The sequence below is a fragment of the Prionailurus viverrinus genome, chromosome A3, assembly GCF_022837055.1.
Source record: "Prionailurus viverrinus isolate Anna chromosome A3, UM_Priviv_1.0, whole genome shotgun sequence".
Taxonomy (NCBI): Eukaryota; Metazoa; Chordata; class Mammalia; order Carnivora; family Felidae; genus Prionailurus; species Prionailurus viverrinus.
The window spans coordinates 76,987,898-77,006,432 of NC_062563.1; the positions used below are offsets into that span (position 1 = coordinate 76,987,898).

The 18,535-nt window shown below is 36.5% G+C and overlaps 1 protein-coding gene across 3 annotated transcripts in view; it reads right to left on the reverse strand.

Moving 5' to 3' along the window:
- The window catches only part of FANCL (FA complementation group L), an 85,196-nt gene extending 68,732 nt beyond the window's left edge, over window positions 1-16,464 (reverse strand). For 2 of the 3 annotated variants that reach the window (XM_047851860.1, XM_047851859.1), the window contains exons 1-3: window positions 16,308-16,464; window positions 4,322-4,380; window positions 2,136-2,196 (exon numbers count right to left, since the gene is read on the reverse strand). In XM_047851860.1, coding sequence (XP_047707816.1) covers window positions 2,136-2,196; window positions 4,322-4,380; window positions 16,308-16,394 — 207 coding nt within the window. In that variant the 5' untranslated portion in view covers window positions 16,395-16,464. The remainder of the gene's footprint in view (window positions 1-2,135; window positions 2,197-4,321; window positions 4,381-16,307) is intronic. The other variant, XM_047851861.1, reaches the window with a different exon arrangement.
- Between the last annotated feature and the right edge of the window lie 2,071 nt (window positions 16,465-18,535).

An 18,535-nucleotide genomic window follows, 5' to 3' on the forward strand; every position in this document is an offset into this window, starting at 1 on the left:
ACAAAGAAAGAAAAAAGAAAGAAGAAAGACAAAGGTGTTATAGGAGTGAAGAAAAGAAGAACATAAAATAAAATTCAGGCAAATCTATGCAATTAAAAAATCTAATTAGAGTGATGAATTAATGATCAATACTGTATTTTTATTTTTGCCCTTGACCTTAAAACTACCTACAATTGTTAATTTTGTTTTTTCACAACTAACCCATATTAATTCAAAAGCAGTCAATCTTTAAACAAGATAAAGCCATTGTAACAAAAAGGCAAAAAGGAAGTAACTTCTAAAGTTGAATATTTAAGAGTTATAATTTTATTTCCTAGAATCTTTGATTCTTAAAATAACTATAGAATAAAGGAAAGCAAAGCAAATTCTCAAGTGTAACTTTTAGATGAAACCCTACATCACTTCTCTTCTTGAAATCAAAATATTGCATTTTTGTTACTTTTTTGTGATACACTGCAGTACCACCACGCAGTTCTGAACAAAGCCCATCTGTGAATTTGTTCACTCTTTTAGACAAGAAAAATAATAATCTAAGATACTTCAACAATTCATGAGACATATGAATCACAACATAGCTTTGAGTGAGCAAATCTGTAAAATGAATCTTTGACTTTCTCATCTTCTATACAATATGTGCCCTGTTAGCTTACTAGTAATGAGCAATAAATAGTATCAAGTTTCTGTGAAAGATAGCCTAGAGGCTAGAAGCAGCCCAATACCTGTTTCCAGAACTAAAGTTGTACGGAAATGCAGCCACACCCATTCGTTTACCTCTGGTCATGGCTGCTATGGCCCTAAAAGTTAAGTAGTTGGGACAGATTTTAGGACCACCAAAGCCTGAAAAATTTACTGTCTGACTCTTCACAGAAAAAGACTGCTGATCCCCCAACCCATACTTATTAAAGTTAAAAACACTATAAGGAAAGAACAGGAATACTGGAATAAAACAAAGAAAAACTAATTCTTGGTTCTATATGACCCACTGGAGGGCAGAAAAGAGATTAATAAGTAATTGGGACTTTTTCTAGGAACTCTTGTGGTGAACTGGAGGAGAAAAACAATTATAGATATTATACTTAGTCTCTATTAACAATTTTTTCCAGGCTATTTAAATATCTCAGTAGATTCGTTTCTTAAACTCTAGTATACAATATAAATAGTCACAGTGGATGAGGACGAGGCAGTGTAAAGAAAACAGAGAAATAATTTAAATATCCCCTTAAAAAACTGCAGTAATTATGCTGCCAGCAATGACAGCCTACATTCTACAAATCAAATAGTTTATCTCCTATATTTCTTTGTGGTTCAGTAATGCTTTATGTGAGAGTGACTGTCATTGTCAGTTATCATAGATAATAACCTGCTTTTAAGATAGAAAAAATATAGGAATAGCAGAAATCAGGAAAAACATACAAATGAATAAAGCATCAAAGGAAATGCAGTTCTACTTACATTTATTTTTCTACAAGAGGCATTTCATTTATTTTTGGTTTCTTTAGTAACAGTGATTTTTTTTTTAAGTTTCTCTAATTTTTAAAAGAATTTTCAGGCAGAACCTAAACATCAAGAATAACTACAGTGGGGCTGAGAGTGAAATAGGTGTAGGTAATCCATAATACAAACTTCCAGTTATGACAATTAAAAAAAAAAAGACTAATCCTGTCTATACCTCATGTATGCTGTATTTACATGTACACTCATTAAGTATGTATGTATGATCCTAAGTGATTTCCACCACACCTTTCCTGTTCCTAATCTAGAACTACAATCCCATTTTTGCCACAGATACTCTACAATTCCTAAATGGGTCCTGTTTTTCTCCTCCTTACTACCACTATTCAGTCTCAGCAAAAAAATCTCTCAAAAAAGTGATGGCATGCATGATGGCTATACATTTGAAGACCCTCAAGTCTCCAGGATGGAAATCAGTTTCAGAACAAATGCTGCCTAGAGATGTACGGAGGATTCTGAGAAAACACTTTCTATAATGCATGGATCCTTAAAATATTTAATAGAAATGAAACCTACAAAAGTCAGCAACTATTAAACCAGTTTGTTACAACGTTCTGCTCTAAAAAAGAGTTAACTTTGTAATTTCTTATCCTTGCTTAAAACAAACTTTTTAAAGGACTTACCTGTTGTACTATTTGATGGTATCCATTAAGTATTGTTTTCAGTTGCCAACTACATAATAATCTAAAATTTAATGGAACAAAATGGTTTCTTTATTGTTCAGAATTGAAAGGAAAAAACTTATTTGTATGCTAGCACAAACACGCATGTACATACAAAAGAATGACATAATTCTGACAAGTTAATAAAATTTTTTACCACTGATACTGTTGAAAGTCTTGTCTTCAAACTGTCAGGACTAATTTTATTTCAAAATATAAATAACTGCAATCAGTAAATGACATGCAAACAGGAAATCTTTTTTTTTTTTTTAACCATATCCAAAGAAAAATTTTCTATTGAACTAGATTCTTCTCCAAGTTAGGTTAAAGAAAACCAACAGTTTTGATCATAATGTACAGAACTTGTATTTGAGAAAGCATATGTAATGATATAATCTTCAAATTAAAGATTAATGTAAAAGGTACTTTTAATTATGTAAGTAGTAATAAGTTAGTGTTCGTCTATCCACTGGCTCACCTCAGCTGTGCTCTTGATATTGCTTAGATGAGTAACTCTTCTAAGATGTGCTTTTCCTTCCTTACCTTGAAGTAGGAAGCACCTCTGAGTTTCCCCAATTATAGCCCCTTCAGGACATCATGACTCTCTCCCATTCTTGGTCTGCTAACCTCCATTTCCCCCCTATTTCCTCTCTTAATAACAAAGTAGTTCATTCAACTGCCCACAAGAAAACTTCTCCAAATGTACGTTCCATCCCTTGCCAAGTTGACCATCAATTCATTATCACTTTACTGTGGTATCTTTATTTCCTGCTAGTTTTTTCAACTTAATATATTAACTTGCCCAAGTAAATCTCAACTTAAAAAAACAAGATCATTACAACTCTTCTTTGACGGCATTACCCTTCTCTAGCCACTCCTTTTTTTCAAAATAGAATTGACATTTGAACAACACTGGTTGAACTGCACAGGTCCACTTACAGATTATTTCAATAAATATACATATGGTACTATAAACGCCACTTCCTCTTATGATTTTCTTAATACATTCTCTCTAGTTTGCTTTAAGAATACAGTATATAGTACATACAACAGACAGTATACAAGTATTAAACAACTTGTTCATGTTATTGATAAAGTTTCTGGTCAACAGTTTTGGGAGAGTCAAAAGTTATATGCAAATGTTTAAGTGCATGAGGGATTGGTACCCCTTAATCCTGGGTTCTTCAAGGGTCAAATGTACTTTATACTGTTTATGTTTTCTTTCTACTCCCTTACCCACTCCCAAACCCAATACAATTTGCTTTCTGCCACTACACGAAACCTATTCATATTTAACCTGATCCCTCTGCAATACTCAGTGAACCATTTTCTCATTAAGCCTCTTCATAGCTTTAGTGATAATTGTCGTCCAGATTTTCCTCTTACTTCTCTGGTCAGTCCTTACTCTTCTTCCAAGTTCCTCTTTATTTACCAGTCCTGTAAATGTTGGTATACTCTCAAGTCTTTTAAACATTGGCTTTCTCTTTTCACCCCACACTTGCAGAAACTGGAAAGTATCCATACTAACAGGCCCAAATCCCACGCCTACTGTGACTTGCATGTCTCACACTTGATTTCAACGCCAATACACTAAACATCTCCTCTTGATACTTCACACCTGACAACATCTCTAAATGATGGCTCTCTTACTTCTCCACTTTAACCTCTTCTCTAGCTTAGTGTTGCCAGAACTTGGAAAGCATCCTTCACAACTCTTTCCCTCGATCTCCTACTTCTAATTAGTCACAAAATCCAGTCAATTCTACTAACAATGTCTCTGGATTCTTTGTCCACTCTACTCCCAGAGATGTTTAAGAACAGAAATGAGATTTTTAGATGCTGCCTACTTTCCAATCTCATCTCTTGATACTCCTTGAAGGGCTGTCTGTACCAAGAGGTACATTACACAATTGCTATTTACTACTTTAATGAAAAAAAAAAATAGAGAATTAATGTTTTACCTTTGAAAAGTACTTCAGCACAAGGGAAAATAATTTACAAATGTACGCTGATTTGAAAAAACCGGAAACATTTCTGGTTGGCTAATAAGCACTTTAGGCAAAACTAATTGCTAGAATCAGCTTTTACCAGATTAAATGACTGTCCATCCTACCAAGATGCATGTATATAACAAAACACCACATCACCTTGCATTCTTCATTTGTAAATCTTCAGGCAACTCTATTCTAAGGTGAAAATCTCGTCCCTGTGGAAAATATTGAAAAGGTTCACTCAAATTTTCATCTTTTGCTTAATGTTAAAAAAAAAGTTAAACTTAAAAAAATCACATAGAAACAGCAAGGTTTTTCCTTTATTTTCTAAAAGGTATTAACTTCATCCAAATCTTTACATTTGTTAAAATGTATAGAATAAAATATTGCATTTGAGGAAAAATAACTTAAAAATGTCAGAAGCTTTGTAATTACTGGGAAATCAAAAGAGTCTTAGAATCAACTCATGTCACAAGAAATATTAAGATATTGTTAATGTAAACAAAGAAATTTAAGTATTTCTTAGAAAATAAGTCTGTGAAGAAATTCCTTCAATTGCTTTGATTATGGAAGAAAAAATCACAATGTAAAATAAGAGCATCTGATACATTACCAGCTTTGTAATTTTCAATTTCCTAATTTTAATAAAATGAAAATATATTTAGTTCCATAATCTGAACATACAGACATGAGAGAAATATTTTCATAAAACAAAATATTTAATTCTCCCACATTCATGTGCCGTTAATGAATAAAGTCACTAATATTTATTTTAAATATTCACAAGCTATACATTTGAATATACCAAGTTTTACTCAAGAGTCTTTCTTAGGAAAGAACTGTTCTCCGAAAAACATATTCAGTTTCTTTCTTGAGAAAGTGAATGGGTAAGCAGCTTAAACTTTATATCTTAAATAGGATAATACACATGATCTGAGCAAAGGTAAGCAGAAAAAGACAAACAGAAATATAATCTTTTACTCCAACAATATAAAATGAAAAAGAGTAATAAAATTCTCGAAAAATAATCACCATGAGAATTTTAGCACAGGCTCCCTCAAAGCAGATTCAAAACTAGAGGAACACAATTAAATGTACCCCATAACCTTTACTTTCATGATAATATTACAGTTCTGACTTTCATTACATTTAAATGTCCTTTAAAAAAAATGAAACAAAATGTACTACTGACCTTTTCAAAAGGTCAAGTAACAATAATTCACTATTTCATTAAAGCACTAGAAGATATTATGTAGTAACTTTAACCTAACTTTATAGACATCCCACACATAGGTGTAAGAACAATCTGGAATTCAAAATTTACATGAAAAATAGTAAAACTACTCTACCGATCTGTTATCTGAAAGAATAAAATTTCAAAGTCCCTTATGTGCAAAATCCAGCCATTTTAAAAGGTCAAATGCCATGTTACATGTCACAATATTTTTCTGATTCAAGAAAATGTTCAAAATTAGCTTTTTTTAGTTAAAGCATATAAAAAATGTTAATTGTTCTCAAGAAGAACTTCCAGGTTGCAGGGAACAAGGTACAGAGAGTTGCCTAAATCTGAATCTCTCCACTCATCCTCCCAAATAGATCAATATTAGGAACAAATTAAAACCACAAAAATCCCATGTCTCCAGAAAAATCAGAGAGAGCACACTATAAACTTCAAGCTACCTAGGAAGAAAAATAAAAACCACTTTCTAGTGGCTTCTACCCTGGGACTTCCATAGCAAGTCCTCTTAAAGAACTAGGGGGTTCAGAAAAAAAAGCATGGAAGAGAGAAGAGGAATTGGACTAAGTGTTAAAATAATAATAAAGAGTTTGGTATATCAGAGCACTGACTACGGGTAGGGGGGCTTAGTATAAACACAAAAGTCAAGAGGCTCACCTTGGAAAAGAAATATATGAATAGATGATAAAAAAGGCAGGTAGAGCCATCCTTTGGAAAATGGATGTTAGGAGGAAAAATTAAGAGTGAGAAATGGAGGAGCTTCTATAACAAAATAAAAACACTCAACTCCTCCCTCAACACCACTAAAAAATTATCCACTAAATAAACTGCACTTTGCTTCACCTACAGAAGAAATTATACTTAAGCTAGGAATTTTATAAACTATTGTCAACAACCAAATTCACCAAGATATTGGTTTCATCAATGTCAAGCTAGGAGTCAAAACCAGAATGAAAGAAAACATTTCAAGTGATAACAAATCACCTGTGCAAACAACAAAACACAGGCATAAACAAATTACAATACTGAATTATATTATCATTAAGTATTTGTACTAATATTCAGAAATTCAAAAACCAAGAACAGAAATTGTAAGGAAAAAAATTTTACTTCAGAAAAAGATAAAATACTAGAATGGAATAAATTAATAGGTGCTCAAGGAAGAACAGAGCAAAATAAAAATTTTGTAAGAGGTGGGGTGCCTGAATGGCTCAATTGGTAGACTGCAATACTCTTGATCTCAGAGTTGTGAGTTCAAGCCCCAAGCTGGGGTAGTGATTACTTAAAATAAAATGGTTAAACTGGCAAAGGTTATGTATACTTTACTCCAATAAAATATTTTTAAGTTTCTTAAGAGGCAAACAAAAAGCCAGAAAATCACCAAATGAGAAAAAAATTAAAAACCATCAGAAAAAAGCAACTGAAGTGGAAACAGGTAAAGACAATACAATACACAAAGAACTGGAGACCTTGAAAATAAGATAGCAGAAAAAAATATTTTAAATTACAGTCCAAGTATATTTTCTGGCAATTCACATAAGGAAAAGAGCCAACTGAACATGTGAGAAATGACTTCTAACGATCAACTCTAAGAGCTATCTTAATATGCAGACCTTAACAATAAAAAGTCCACAACTGGGGCGCCTGGGTGGCGCAGTCGGTTAAGCGTCCGACTTCAGCCAGGTCACGATCTCACGGTCCGTGAGTTCGAGCCCCGCGTTGGGCTCTGGGCTGATGGCTCAGAGCCTGGAGACTGTTTCCGATTCTGTGTCTCCCTCTCTCTCTGCCCCTCCCCCGTTCATGCTCTGTCTCTCTCTGTCCCAAAAATAAATAAATGTTGGGAAAAAAAAAAAAAAGTCCACAACTGCTAAGATCAAATAGTATATGGGAGGGGCGCCTGGGTGGCTCAGTTGGTTGAGCATCCGACTTCGGCTCAGGTCATGATCTCAGGGTCTGTAAGTTTGAGCCCCACGTTGGGCTCTGTGCTGACAGCTCAGAGCCTGGAGCTGCTTTGGATTCTGTGTCTCCCTCTCTCTCTGCCCCTCCCCCACTCATGCTCCATGTCTCTGTCAAAAATAAATAAACATTAAAAAAAAAATTTCAAATAGTATATGGGAAACAGAATAAGAGTAGCACCACATTTCTCAAAGCAAAATTTTAAAAAAGCAACAATACAACTTTTAAGACACTGAAAGAGGATTTCTGCCTCTAGCTAACATGGAGTAACAGTGGCAGGACTTACTTTCTACGTTAGGTAAAAACTGGACAAAAAAATACATGAGACGATGATATTCAGACATCAAATAGACACTAAAAGACAGTCATACTTGCAAGAAGGGAAACAAATGAGAAAATCTCTTTAGCTGTCCAGTCTTACTCTCTGAAGATTTTTCAGGCTACACAGCAAGGATGGAGAACCAAATGGAGTCCAACATTGCCCCCAATCTGAGATAGAGGGGTTAAGTCGGGGGAGGCAAAGGTACCTATAATTCACAAGGTACAGTATCAAAGAGGAAAGAAATACGTGGAAAAGAGAGAAATCTACAGAGAATAAACCTAGAGAATCAGTGTAATCAGCTGAGTATGACAGTTGCACGTATGTGAGAAAACCACCAAAAGCTGAGGACCCATGAGAACAGAACATGCAAAACAATCTTGGAACTCACACAAGACTGGGAATAGTCCTGTTTCTGACCAGCAAGAGTGGAAAACCTTGTCCTATAAAAGTTATCATCAAAATATATATGTATGTACATACATACATACATACACACATATACATGCTGAAGACTAATGCCCCAGTAGTAGAACCAAATTAAATCTAGGCTAAAGTCTGTTTTGGTTCTGCCTTACAAAGCTTACAAGCAAACCATGACAAAATTAAACTGTTTTCAAGTAATTTAACTACATCTTAGAACAAATCAAGAATGTTTAAGAAAATAAAATCATCTAGCACACAATAGTTAGAATGCATAGTGTCTGGCATCCAATCAAACTATACCAGGCATGCAGAGAGACAGGAAAATAAGATTCATAATAAAGATGAAAATCCAGAGAAATACAAAAATGGCAAATAATAGAATTCCTTAAAAAATTTTCAACAGTTTTAACTACATTATAGATACCCAAGAAGGTAGAGAAAAGCAGGAGTATGCTAAATAGAACAAACAGGAAAGATAATGACCCAAATCAAAGAAATGAAAAGTACAATGTCTGAGATGGTAGACAGTATTAGCAGATTAAGCCTTGCAAAAGATGATTTTAGGGTACCTCAAAACACAGAACATTAAAAATAAAACAGAGAAAGAGCCTAAAACAAACACCAAAAAAGAACAGAACCATTAGTGAATTATAAAACAACTTTATAGTGGCCTAATATGCATGTAGTTTGAGTCTCCAATACAAGGGAAAGAGAGGGAGGGACAAAAACATTTTTGAAAAAATAATGACTGACGTTTTTTCCCAAATTAAGTGAAAATATATACTCACAAATCCAAAGAGCTCAACAAACAAACCCAGTGGAGGAAAAACATGAAGAAAACTACACCAAGGTATATCATAATCTAATTGGTAAAAACTAATGACAAAAAACAAAAATCGTATTATAAGCAAAGAAAAACGACACACTACTTAGAGGACCAAAAGTAAGAAATACTAGAGATTTCACACAGGAAATAATGCAAGACAGTTAAGCAACATCTGTAAAATATGAAAAGGGGAAAAAAAATCAATCTAGAGTTTTAGACCTAGTAAAAGTATCTTTCAAAAGGCCAAACAATATGTCAGATATAAAACAGCCAATTTATCAGTACAAGACATGCACCACAAGAGATGTTAAAGGAATAACTTTAGGAAGAAAAGAAATCCCAAAAGAAATCCCCTTTAAATATACAGGCACAGATAGGTATAAAATAAAGAATGGAAAAACATTAAGCCATGCCAGCACTAATCAAAAGAAAGCTGGAGTCACTATACTAATATCAGAAAATAGAGATTCTAGGATAAAGATTACCACAGATAAAAAGGGTCATTTCAGAATCATAAAAAAAAGAAAGGAAAGAAAAAAATTAGCTCAAGATTGCTTAATAATCCTAAAAGTTTATGTACCTAATAAAAGGACTTCAAAATAAATGAAGCAAAAACTGAGAAATGAAAGCAGAAATTGATCGATAATTATAGATTTCAATACCCCCTTTCATTAATAAAACAAGCAGACAGAAAATCAGTGAGCATATAAAAAACTCAAATAGCATTATGAACAACTAGACCTGACATTATAGAACAATCCACCCAACAGCAGCAGAATGCACATTCTTTTCAAGTACAGCCATAACATTTACCAATATAGGCCATATTCTATGCCATAAGTCCCAAAATATTTTAAAAAGTTTAAATCATAAAAATCGTGTTGTGACCAATATGAAACTAAATTATAGATCAGTATCAAAAAGAGATCTGGAAAATCCTCAAATATTTAGGAAGACATATTGTTCTTCTAAGTAACCTGTGCAAAAAAAAAAAAAAAAAAAAGAAATTAACAAGTATCCTGAACTGAAAAAACAAAAATGAAAATACAACATATGAAGTAGATTTTACATAGCTAAAGTAGCATCTGAAGAAAAATTTACACCACTAAACATCTATATTATAAGACAAAAAACTTCTCATTATCAAGGAGCTAACCTCCCACTTGAAGAAATTGGGAAACTTAACAGAAAGCAATGAAACACAAGCACAAAAATAAGAGAAAAAAATCAGTAAAATGAAAAGTAGGTTCTTTGAAGAGATCAATAATTTTTTTTTAAGTTTATTTTGAGAGAGTGTGCGAGAAGTTGGGGAGGGGCAGAGAGAGAGAGAGAGAGAGAGAAAATCAGAAGCAGGCTCTGCACCGTCAGCGCAGAGCCCACTGGACACAGGGCCTGACCTCACACACCGTGAGATCATGACCTGAGTCGAAATCAAGAATCAGACCCAAAATTAAGAGTCAGACATTTAACCAACTGAGCCACCCAGGTGCCCTGAGATCAATAAAATTTATAAGCCTCTATCCAGTTATTTCTGCCTTTAAGAGTCAGTACCTCATTTCTCTCCTTTTGAATAAAGACTAGATTTATGACTTGCTTCTAGAAAAACTGAATAAAGCAGAAGTATGTATTAACATCAGAGGTCAGGGGCAAAAAGGGACTATGCAGCTTTCTGCCTGGTCTCTGTTATGTCACTCAGGGGAAGCTAGCTGCCATGTTGTGAGGACACTATGGAGGTCTGTGCCGTAAGGAACTGAGGGCCTCCAGTCAAAAGCAGCAGAAAACAGAGGGCTCCAGCCAACAGCCATGTTCATGAGCTATCCTGGAAGCAAATCTTTCAGCTCTAGTCAAGCCTTTGGAGTACTGGGAAACTAGCTAGCATCTTCATTGCAAGTTCATGAGGAACACTGATCCAGAACCATCCACCCAAGTAACTTTCAAATTCCTGATCCACAGCATATGTGACAATGTTTGTTGTTCTAAGCCACAAAGATTTGGAGTAGGTAGTTATGCAGCAAAAGATAATATAGGGAACATCATTATAGATCCTAAAAGCATTCATTAAAAGGATAATAATGGAATATAACATTCAAGACAATAAATTCAAAAATCTAGAGGAAATAATCAAATTCCTTGAAGGAAACAAACTACCAAGGTTCACTCAAAGAAAAGGAACAATCTAATAATATCTTCTTAAAATATCTTCTTAAAGCCAGAGGGTTTATTCTCACACACACATACACATACAAAGGATCAATAAGTTTCACACGCTATAATTTTTACAAAGATTATCTAATCACAATGTAAGAGAACTAGAAATAACAAAATTAAAAATCAAAACAAGACTTGTGAGAAAATGTTTTACTTTTCTATTAAATAACTCCTGGGTACAAGGGATCTACAAAGTAAACTTCAGTACTAAAAAACTATGACGATGAAACACTGTAAGTCAGCATATACAGAGTACTATAAAAACAGTAATAAGAGGATAATGCAGAGCTATAAAAATTTTATCAATAAAAATGTGCACTCATAGCCAAATCTGGGATAATTTAAACATCAAAATAAGTAATGATCACAATCCATTAAATAAATTATTTTTAAAACCAATGAGTCCCGTCTGACACAAGTAAGTGGGGAAAAAGAGAAAGCTACTCCTTATAATAAAATGACAATAAAGAAAAACTAGTGAAGTTAGAAAAGCATCATTTGGTGCAGCACCTGGGTGGCTCAGTCAATTGAGCGGCCGACTCTCGATTTTGGCTCAGGTTACGATCTCATGGTTTCACGGGTTTGAGCCCTGCATCTGGCTCCATGCAGACAGTGTGCAGCCTGCTTGTTATTTTCTCACTCACGCACCTGCCCCACTCACGCACACTTTCTGTGTCTTTCTCTCTCTCAAAAGAAATAAACTTTAGAAAAAGAAAAGGAAATCATCATTTATTTGGCAACCACCACAGTACTAACTGGTTCAATCAAGAGTCAATAGATGCTAAAACTGGTGTGTACCCCTGAAAGTTTGATGCCTCATAGCTCTCTATAACTACTTCTGAATTACAAAAGGAAAACCTGCCACATGTCACCTTAAACAGGTGATCAGAGGTAACATCATCAATGAAACCCGCTAACTTCATGAGCCCTGAAAATAACACAACATTCTTTCTGTGTCATCTCTGCCAAAGTGACATGATCTGAATTTAATGATGAGGAAACATCAGTCAAACCCAAACTGAGGGACATTCTGCCTAATAACCAAACTGTATTCTTTTTTTTTTTTTAACTTTTTTTTTCAACGTTTATTTATTTTTGGGACAGAGAGAGACAGAGCATGAACGGGGGAGGGGCAGAGAGAGAGGGAGACACAGAATCGGAAGCAGGCTCCAGGCTCTGAGCCATCAGCCCAGAGCCCGACGCGGGGCTCGAACTCACGGACCGCAAGATCGTGACCTGGCTGAAGTCGGACGCTTAACCGACTTCGCCACCCAGGCGCCCCAAACTGTATTCTTAAACAACATCAAGTTTAGGGCACCTGGGTGGCTCAGTCCCACTCTCGGTTAAGCGTCAGACTCTTGTGGCTCAGTTGGTTAAGCGTCCGACCCTTGGTTAAGGGTCCAACCCTTGGTTTCGGCTCAGGTCATGATCTCACTCATGGTTTTGTGGGTTCGAGCCCGCATCAGGCTCTGCGCTGACAGTATGGAGACTGCTTGGGATCTTCTCTCTCGCTCTCAATCTCTCTCTCTCTCTCTGCCCCTCCCTGACTCACACTCTGTCTCTTTCAAAATAAATAAACTTAAAAATTCTCAAATTTATTAAAATCAAAGAGACCATGGAACTATTCCAGATTAAAGAGATATGTCAACTAAATGTAATGTGGTATCTTTTAGGAGGCTGGAAAGGGCTACAAAATATGTAATTGCAACATCAACAAAATTTGAATTTGGACTCCAGATAATGGCATTACATCATGATTAAATTTCCTGATCTTGGGGGCGCCTGGGTGGCGAAGTCGGTTAAGCGTCCGACTTCAGCCAGGTCACGATCTCGCGGTCCGTGAGTTCAAGCCCCGCGTCGGGCTCTGGGCTGATGGCTCAGAGCCTGGAGCCTGTTTCCGATTCTGTGTCTCCCTCTCTCTCTGTCCCTCGCCCGTTCATGCTCTGTATCTCTCTGTCCCAAAAATAAATACACGTTAAAATCTGTTTAAAAAAAAAAATTTCCTGATTTTGGTAACTGTACTGTGGATTTACATAAGTGTATCCTTGTTCTCATGAAATATATGCTGAAATATTTAAGAATAAAGAGGCACTATGTTTACAACCTAATTTTAAACTGTTCAGAAAAATAATGTGTATATACACCCACCCACATATATATATAAAATATTATATATATTATATTATATATATATATATATATATATATATATATATATATATATATACACACACACTCAGAATAAATCAAATGGGGCAAAAGTAAAATGGAGAATCTGGGTAATCTTCATACATGCTTGTTATTGTAAGTTTGAAATTATATACAAAACAAACAGACGAAAATCAGCTCCACCAAACAAAACAATGTTAAATTAAGTTGTTTACATTATGATTTCAGTAAGCTGCTTAAGGCAAGTACAAATCAGAACTGTAGCTACAACAAAGGGTCACAGGTAAATTTCATCTAATCTCAATTCTGATGTTTACACATTTTTTTTGTTTTGTTTTTTTGTTTACACATTTTCTAAGAGGCTTTAGCAGACAGACACATATAATACAAAGTACTTTCCTTAAAGTGCCTAAAATGCTGGAAACATGGTTCCTAATAAAAACGTAACTTAAGATCTCTTCAATTTTTCTAAATGTTGTCTGAAAAGTGAATCATGTTTTCACCTACGTAATTCAAGACTGGTACTTCCAACTGGGGAAGGGAAAAGTGGATTACCTTTATTCCAGAAATAATAATGAAATTTAACCTCTACTTTCTGTGATGATCCCGATGAATTTGAAGAAAAATGAATATATCCATATGTACCCTCTGTAACCTTCCCTTAATTACAGTGTATTGATTAGTTATACACTCAATATTCTGAGGGGTGGGTAAAAGTTTCATTTAGCAAGTAAATTTGATAACTCACTCTGTATTTTTGAGAGATTATTATATGTTTTGAGTAAACTTCAAAACTTAACGATAATTCTAGGATATGGCCCCGATCTTCAAAAAGTATTTGTGCTAGTGGGGAAGTAGGTCAAACAGGTAAAGGTTGTGCACTTTCTAGGCACAAACACCCAGTCATAAAAAAGTTAAAGGGATGCAACGTACAGCATGGCAACCAGAGTTAATACTATTGCATATCTGAAAGCTGCGAAGAGACTAATCTTAAAAGTTCTCATCACAGGAAAAAAATTCTACAACTACATATGGCGAATCAGATGAACAGCTAGACTTAACTGTGATCATTTCACAATACACACATACATCAAATCATTATGTTGTACACCTGAAACTAATATAACGTTGCATGTCATTTATAACTAAAAAAAAAAAGCATGAAATATACTTCCCTTTAAAGTTAAATAAATTATCAAGTTTTCAAATACCCAATACTCAAACATTTTTGAAAGGTGAAGCCATTCTCTTAATCACTATAATTAAGAGTTAAATTTTACCTCCATCCCATTCATTTAATACTGGCAATGTCTGTTTTGATGAGAATTGTTGAATGGAGCGTTAATCAAGGTAAGGTGGAGCAATGCAATTATTCATTTTCCTTTCAGAAAATAAAAATAATTCTGAGAACAGAATTTTTTATTCATTACCATGATATTTTTCCAAATTATCTGGTTAATCACTAAATTTTAAATTATGACAAAATTGTATAATTTGTGTTTCTATAAAAAGGAGTCCAAATAATTGAAAACTTGCCTAAGATTCATACATATTTTCTTAGAAAATACAGTTCTGCTTCAATGTTAAGTTGTTTTAAAATGACCACTTTGTTTCTTTCCTCTTCAGGAATTTCTCCTTATTTCACATAGCAAACCAAATCCTCTGGTTCGGTACGGATTGATCATTTAACCTATTCATGACCCCTATTATAACTTGCAGGTGGTTAGGGCCCACCGCTTGGTTAAGCATCAGTCTCTTGATTTCAGCTCGGATCATGATCTCACTATTGAGTTCAGAGCCCCACCTCCGGAGCCTGCTTGGGATTCTCTCCCTCCCTCTCTCTCGCTGCCCTTCGTTGCCCCCGCTCGCGCTCCACTGCTCCATCACTCTCTGTCTCTCAATAAACAAACTTTAAAAAAAAATTAAAAATTAAAAAATGTTGCAGGTGGTTAATTTGTGTGTGGTTTCACCAGTTTTCCCTCAGGCTGGATCTGTTAATTTTAAAAGATTAAAAAAAACATATATATGTGTGGTCAGAGAGGTGGTACCATTATGAGTGTAAAGGTCAGGGAGCAAAAATCTATCCTTAAAATTCTACCCTAGGGTATCTTGGTGCAATGCAAAGGAGCAAAATCCATCCACGAGTGAATCGCATAGCCTGGCTTTAAGGAATTCTGGTGATCATCGGCAAGTAACTTAACCTCTCCGCCTTCCCATGCTTTGACTTACTTAACTATGAAGAGAGAATGACTTTTTTTTTAAAAATTGTGCCTCAAGGGGCTGAGCATTAGTGAAACAAGGTACTTGGAAAGCACTCTGTAAACTTCAGAAATGTACACGTGTGTTACCATGTGTGATAAACTCCACAAGAGAAGCCACTTGCACTCAGAAGTAACGAATTCTGTTAAGATTCCGTACAAAATATCGCTGCTGGAGGTGTTCAGGTACACACGACTAAGCTGGGAGCCAAAAGGAGGCTTATATATACATATTTTTTTCATTTATTTGTTTATTTTACTGTAAAACGAATATAATTAGCACGGATTTCCTCGTGAACGGGCACCAACCTTCGTGGGTTTTGTCGGGCGGGGTGGGAATGGCGTTAGAATCGAAGTAGGCAAAAATTTGCGAAAAAACGAACAAACAAAACCACAGTTAACGGTGGGACAGACACCGAGTCAAAAGGGAGGCCAAACTCAGGAAGCTGAGCGAGGGGGCGTGGCCCTCCGCCCCGCCCCCCGCTCCGGTCCAGCGCCGGGCTCCGCCGGCCAAGTCCCTGGCTGCGAGCCCGTCCCGGCCACCGACGCGGTAGCGAGGGGCCGGCTTGCCCACAACAGCAGCCGTTCTCAAACCTCTAGACTCGGAGGAAGTGGTCCCGCGCCGCCCCCCTCGATCCCCACAGGTCCGGGCCGCTAACCGCTCCCGTAACTGACTTCCAGGGGCGGAGCTGCGCCGCGAGAGGAAGGCCCAACTAGCGAGCAGGCAACAAGCGGGCAGGTACCTGAACTGAAATGAATCCTTCGTACACGGTTTTCGCCCGGTTCTGAGGCAGAAGCAGCGGGCACTGGCGCAACAGGCTCGCTTCCATCTCCGCCACGGTTCGCCGTCCGTGGAGCCGCCGGGGGTTTAGCCACTGGCTGCGCCCCGCACATGCGCAGTCCCGCCAGCGCCCTGGGCTCCGAGGGGCGGAAACACCGGCTTTGGCGGGAAAAAGTCTCGAAGATTCTGCGCGAGGGGAAATGAAGGTCTTGTGCTAGTCCGGGCACCTGGACTCAGGCCCAGCCACAGTAGATGCTCGGCAGGAGATGGCATTGGCCCCAATAGGGGGCAGGAGGGAAGATTGTTATTTTCACAGATGTAATTGAACAAGAGCATTCCAGCCTTGATTGTCCCAATTAACCCTTTTGGTAATTTTGTTTGATTTTACTGAGAGACTACTACAGCTTTGTGGAGTTGCATTTCTTACCGCATAAGATGGTTTGTACAGTCTGGGTATTGTATTTCCTTTACCCTGAACCTGCCTCAACTCCCCTTCTTCACTGTAATCAGTCTATTAGCCTGTTCTACAGGATCTCTTGTATGCCTTCAGCATACAGAAAAATGTATTGTTCTGTATGTATTACTATACAATGTATTATAATCCATTCAGTATATCACATGCAACATTGTAATTCTATGGCTTACCAAGTTTAGTCAGTTACTATTTCAGAACTGCACAATTGTGTATGTGTGTGTATACACACACACACACACACACACACACACAAATATATATACACACATATACATACGTATCTCCAGACTCAAGTCAACATCACACTCAGCTTTGGTGCCCTGCATTCACAAACGTCTAAGGGCAAAATGTGAGGGAAGATTGCCGATTAACTTGTTGAGCCAAAGTTAATTTTTCTTTGATAACCCTTTCTATACATTTTTTTTTAACTCAGAAATGGTGATTATCCATTTCCTTTTACTGAGGGCTGATTAAATAAGCAGCTTACTACTATTTACCACAAAATTGTTTGATATCACCATCAGTATTCAATGCATTATATTTTTGAACCCTAATATTTGCAAAACATCATTGTAATATGCCACAGGCCATGTAAAGATGCCTAAGATGTACTCCCTCCCGTCTTTATTGCCCTCAAAATGGAATTTGACTTCCTGAAGATTCTTAAACTTTCACAACAATTATCACCATATTCTGGATACTTAGGGAAAAACAAGAGTATGGCAGTGGTAGTTAGATACAAATTACACTAAAGCAGTCGTTTTTAAAATGTCTAGAACCATCAGCAGCAGTATCACCTGGGAAATGCAAATTTTCACCCCTCTGTCTCAGATCTAGGGAATCCCAAACTCTGGGAGTAAGGCCTAACCATGTGTGTTTTAACAAGCCCTCCAGATGATTATGATGCATGCAAAGTTTGAGAACCTTCTTAGAGATATGACCCTCCCCTCCCTCAATTATGCAACTCATTCATTAAGGATGATACTGCATTCAACCATCACAATCATGTTAAACTATTTACATGGATGCCTAGGCTGTAGCCTTGACTAGGGGTTCTCAAAGGGTGGTCCTTGGACCAGCATCATCAGTATCACCTGAGACCATGTCACCCCAGACCAATTGAATCTCTTAATTCTGGGAGACGAGTTCAGCAATCTGTTTTAAGAATCACACGTTTAACACCTCTGTGTTTTAACAAGGGACTCTAATGTAAGCCGAAATTTGAACACCATTACCTTAGACTTAGTGAAGTTTTATTTTCACACCTGATTCTACTGTGCAACCAGCTGAAAGTCATTGCACTAATCAAGTGAATAATTGTCAAAGATTTTACAGTTCCAACGTCGGAGTTACCTCGCCACATAGTTTAAGGTTTAGACATTAGCTATGTGAATACACATAGTTTATTAGTGTCAAACCATCATTTAAAAGACATTCTTTTTTTTTTAATTTTTTTTTCAACGTTTTATTTTATTTTTGGGACAGAGAGAGACAGAGCATGAACGAGGGAGGGGCAGAGAGAGAGGGAGACACAGAATCGGAAACAGGCTCCAGGCTCCGAGCCATCAGCCCAGAGCCTGACGCGGGGCTCGAACTCACGGACCGTGAGATCGTGACCTGGCTGAAGACGGACGCTTAACCGACTGCGCCACCCAGGTGCCCCTAAAAGACATTCTTAATACAGAGATCATTTCAGTTATAAAAAGAGAAACTTT